Source organism: Coregonus clupeaformis, chromosome 19 (genome assembly GCF_020615455.1).
Source record: "Coregonus clupeaformis isolate EN_2021a chromosome 19, ASM2061545v1, whole genome shotgun sequence".
NCBI lineage: Eukaryota > Metazoa > Chordata > Actinopteri > Salmoniformes > Salmonidae > Coregonus > Coregonus clupeaformis.
The window spans coordinates 38,095,020-38,100,134 of NC_059210.1; the positions used below are offsets into that span (position 1 = coordinate 38,095,020).

The 5,115-nt window shown below is 46.6% G+C and overlaps 1 protein-coding gene across 1 annotated transcript; it reads right to left on the minus strand.

Annotated features, from left to right (window-relative positions):
• Nucleotides 1-4,548, minus strand: sall1b (spalt-like transcription factor 1b). Its single transcript, XM_041837918.1, has 2 exons — nucleotides 1,190-4,548; nucleotides 1-683 (listed from the first exon to the last, which is right to left on the minus strand). The coding sequence occupies exons 1-2, from the start codon at nucleotides 4,415-4,417 to the stop codon at nucleotides 264-266; spliced, it is 3,648 nt and encodes a 1,215-aa protein (XP_041693852.1). The 5' UTR covers nucleotides 4,418-4,548; the 3' UTR covers nucleotides 1-263.
• Nucleotides 4,549-5,115: the final 567 nt, after the last annotated feature.

Consider the following 5,115-nt stretch of genomic DNA (forward strand, 5'->3'; position numbering starts at 1 on the left):
TCCTGCACAACAGGAAATGCAAACTTGTAGAGTATTCAAGGTTTTAAAAGGCTTCTAAAGTTAGTAATTTCCACTAGGCTACTCTACCCATGTAAATAGGTTATAAAAAATAGTAAAACTCTAATAAGCACACTGAAAAGTAGGGAGACTTTACTAGCCACTTGACTCCAAATAAGGTTATTATCATTTATATACAAACTCCTAGAAACTCTGTCTATTCCAACATCGCAGTTCATTTCCTCCTAAGATAATATTCAGTCTTGTTAATTTGCAATCATTTCCATCCTCTCTTCTATCAAATGAGGGAAACAGAAGTGAGTTGCTCTTTTGGTATCATTTTTACCAGGCAGCTCGAGAGCAGCATTGTGTTCTGTATGGTGCAATTTGTCCAGACCAACATTTACGCCCCCTATGGGTGAGCTGGCCCCATGCTCCATTGGTCCAGAGAGGTAAGATCCGACTGAGATATCTTTATTCCTCATGGCCAAGTTCTTAGAGAAGGAGTCTGTACAGTGGTTCCAGAAACAAAAGGAGTCTCCATTACTGGACCTAATGTCTGGCCTCTGAGGAGGCTCTTGTAGCTTCACAGGATGAGTTCCCATAAACATCAATGGTCCGTCCACAGACAGCCTGCGTCCTCGCCTGGTGGGGGCGCTACTCCACATGTGAGTTCCCATATGGACCTACATGTGGAAGAGAGCAATGGTGAGTTACACTCCTTTTATGAAGACAAATGGTTAGGTATACTACATTTCTCGTGGACAGACTACGTAACATAAATGGTATCGTAACGTCTGTCAGAAGAATAACAAGCAACAGTTGTTCCGGTGCACTGGTTTTTCGTCACTGGTTAGTTGGAAAAAATCAAGATTTAGCAGGTGTGAGCATCTTTCGAAATTCGGAAGAGGAGGGGATATTTGGCCCATTGACTTGACCAAAACTTGCAGAGCGAGGGGGGCTACCACCCTGTTCCGCTTCTCTTTCTAGTATCTTTTCTCATATATCTCCCGCCAGCACATAATCGAGTAACTGGCGCAAGATTTCCGTTCTGGGTTTCGAGATTAGATATACTGAATTAATAAATGAAAAAATGAAAAAAACAAGGCAGAACTTCGCATGACAGTTTTCACATTTTGTTTCTTGACAATCTCTCTAAACCCTATCTCATAAATGTAAAAGAGGAACGTACCTTCAGATTTCCTTTGGTGGTGAATGCCCGACCACAGACAGTGCAGGCGAACGGCTTCTCCCCGGTGTGAGTCCTCTCGTGGATTTGCAGGGCACTAGAGGAAGAGAAGGTTTTCCCACAAGAGTGGCAGTAATGCTGCTTGGGAGTCCGTCGAGGTGGCGGGATGACGAGTGCTGGGGAGGAAGAGGCAGAGGACGTCCTCAAACTCAAAATGCCTAGAAGATCCCTTGGTTCCCCATAGCGGGCACTACCCAGGAAACTGTTCACTTCTGTCTTGATCATTTGGGACCCCAGAGGATGTATGGAGTTGTTGGGGCTGGAGGCAAGGCTGGGAGTGAAGGGCTCAAACAACTGGGATGGCAGGTCCCTCATCTGATGGGTTAGCATATGCTGCTTGAGGTTCCCCTTGGTGGAAAACCCTCTGTTGCACGCTGTACAAATAAATGGTCTCTCCCTGGTATGGCTTCGATAATGGATGTCCAAGGCACTTTGGCAGGCAAAGTTCTTACCGCAAATATCGCAATCATTGTTCTTGAAGATGCCTAGTTGTTCACAGAAAGAGTAGACCATGTTAGTGGGATCCTTCAGTGGGTTTAAAGATTTTAGGTGGTCAAGGGACGCCAGTGGACTAGTGCCAGTGAACTGCAGAAGGCTTGGATTGATATGTGCCTGGGATAAAGCTTTCTGGTACAATTCCTCAAAGCTTGTGGGGCTAGAACGAACTGGAACACTCTTGCTTGGGGACAGAGACTGCTTGTCAACTGTATTCTCAGAAACAGCAAGGCTCCCACCACTTCGGTCACCTCTAAGAGATGATGAGTCATAGACCTGCTGATCCTCTTTAGCCAGTCCCTTTGTCTTAAACCAGTTGACCTGCTTCTCCTCCACTTGCCTATGATAGTTTCTTGTCATCTGGGCATCAGAGGAGCCTGCTCCTGTACTATCAGAAGGAGCGGGAGACAAGCTGCCGGATGAGGCGTTATTAAACCTGGACATGCCTGCGATCCCACTGTCATTGAAGTCCATATCATCATCAGAAGGGTTCTCCAACTCTTCTAATTTCCTATCATCAATTGAACCTCCGCCAGACTCTATTGACTTTGGGTAGTTCTGTTCAGAGAGAGGGGTGTTGGGAATCTGACCACCCATATGCATACGGATGTGCTGCTGTAGGACAACAGCGTTAGTGAACTTCCTCTGGCAGATAGGACAGGAGTGGTAGACCCACAGTGGCGGCATGGTGCGATGAACCGCATGGTGCGTCTTCAGGTTCCCTTTGGTGGAGAACGCCCGTCCGCACACTTTACATCTGAAGGGCCGCTCTCCTGTGTGGGTGCGGTAGTGCATCTTGAGGGCGCTCTGACAACTAAGTATGCGGTTGCAAATGACGCACTCGTTGGGGTCAGTCACCTTCTTGTCAATGTTCTCAACCAGCTGCTGGAGTTTCAAGGTCTCTGATGTCTGCAGGGGATCAATTGATCCTCCTCTGAAGGGATGTTTGGTCTTGAACTGCTCCAACTTGATGGGATTTGTGCTGATGGAAGCGACGTCGGCGGATATTTCGGTTGTGGAGCTCATCTTCGAAACAAAGGTCAAAGGAGGTTTAACGTCATCTGTTTTCAGATTCATGGTGGGGAAGGTTGGGACTTTTCCAGCCTCTACCAAGTCTATGCTCTTGGTAGACTTTACTTCACTAGATGATTCACGTATACCTGGACTGGAATACGCAGTTATTGAGACAGGCTGCTCCTCTTTCTTGATGAGAAAGGGTAAGTTGGGTGATCCAGTTTGGAGCAACAGGCCTACAGAAGTAGTCAAGGTGGCTAGGGATGGTTTACTATCCACCCAGCATGTAACTGGTTTCTCTGGTGGCATAGACATGCCATATGGGATTCCTGTGCTGGTTGGGATATTGTCCAGGTGTTCTGGAACAGGGTAAGGGTTCATTTGGATATGGGTGAACCTCTCTTTGTGCCGCTGGAAGTGTACCTTCAAGTTCCCACGGGTGGAGAAACGAATCCCGCAGATGTTGCACTTGTATGGCCTCTCCCCAGTGTGGGATCGCAAATGGATCTGCAAGGCACTGTCACTCCCAAAAACCTTAGCACAAAACCTGCATTTGTGTTTAAAGAAAGCCTCTTCGGAAGAGCTTTTGGGTTCGAAATAAGTCACATTGGGTGGTTTTCCTTTCCTTTGTTTGGCTAACGCCGTCAAGGCATTCAGGTCTTGCACAATTGTGCCAATGCTTGGTTCAGCGCTAGAGAGTGTTTGATTGCTGGGTGGTGGCTGAGGTAGACGTGGTTTATTTGATGGGTTTAGCGAGCTACCTGAGCCAAGTACCGGTGAGTTCCTTTTGGTTTGAGCTGAAACATTTAGTTGAGGGTATAGACCGCTAGCATGAGTGTACTTCTTTCTAGAGTGGTGCTTGCTAACTGCTGAAGCTATGAGTTTACCCATGCTTTGTAAGGGTTCAGTGCTAGAGTGCACAATACTCCTACCTAGGGTGCTCTGTGGTAACTGTACTGTTGCTGTTAATTGTTTAAAGTGGCCAATGCTGGCAGACTGGCTGCCGAGACTCTGGGCTAACCCAGTGGCTGCAGCCAGCTGCTGGGAGAGATGGGAACTGAGGGTTGTCAGCTGGCTGGCATGCGTTGATGCTAGACTAACCTGAGGGCAGCTGATGGGTGTCAGTGTCTCTGATACCTCAGACCTCTGGGAGGCAAACGATAAGACCTGGTGACGAATCTGATCAATCAGCTGCAGCTGGTGGATCTGGTGCAGCTGCAAGGCCAGGAGTTGCTCCATCAGTGATGAGACGGCCATCTTACTGCTGCCACTGCTGCCGGTGTCCGATCGGCTCTGCTGGGAAAACTGGGCCACGGCCACTTTAGTGCTCTCTAGGTTTTCAATGATGACATTGCTGTTGAACCATGAGAATGTCCCCTGCTGTTCCGACAGGTCGTTGCCAGGTTGAGTTAGTGAAATTGGGAGAACTGAGGTACATGAAACAATGTCAGTCATGCTGTCAGTACTGCTTTTCCGGCTGCAACTGGTGCTACTGGGGCTATCTAGCCAGCCGTGGCTATTCTTACTTCTGGAAACATCCATGGATTCTTCCTTCACCTCCGATTTCTCCTCCGACAGATCACTGAACTCTTCCATTTCAGAGTTGTTGACTGTTTTGCCTGGTTCCCCTGGTTTACTGGGCGACGAGGCTAGAGGGAACATTTCAGCAGACGACACTGGAACTTCATTATCATTGACGATCAGGACTAACTGATTGGGAGAGCAATCTCTGACATGTAGTTCCAGATCTGATAGTTCAACAAACTCAGCACAGCATCTGCTGCAGACATGAGTACAAGAGTCCAAGGTGGGGGGAGTCCCTAAACTGTGGTGTGTACCCCCTGAAACAGACAAAAAGGAAGCAAAGATTATATATATACAGTGCATTCGGAAAGTATTTGGACCCCTTGACTTTTTCCACATTTTGTTACATTACAGCCTTATTTTAAAATTGATTAAATTGTTTTTTTCCCTCATCAATCTACAGTGAGGGAAAAAAGTATTTGATCCCCTGCTGATTTTGTATGTTTGCCCACTGACAAAGAAATGATCAGTCTATAATTTTAATGGTAGGTTTATTTGAACAGTGAGAGACAGAATAACAAACAAAATAATCCAGAAAAATGCATGTCAAAACAGTTACAAATTGATTTGCATTTTAATGAGGGAAATAAGTATTTGACCCCCTCTCAATCAGAAAAGATTTCTGGCTCCCAGGTGTCTTTTATACAGGTAACGAGCTGAGATTAGGAGCACACTCTTAAAGGAAGTACTTTATTTAGTACTTTGTTGAAGGACCTTTGGCAGCGATTACAGCCTCGGGTCTTGGGTATGACGCTATAAACTTGGCACACCTGTAT

Coding starts and splice junctions, on each gene's coding strand:
- sall1b (XM_041837918.1), bottom strand. CDS start 4,417: ATGTTCCCTCTAGCCTCGTCGCCCAGTAAACCAGGGGAACCAGGCAAA. Junction 684..1,189: donor CCACCAAAGGAAATCTGAAG/GTACGTTCCTCT, acceptor TTCCACATGTAG/GTCCATATGGGAACTCACAT.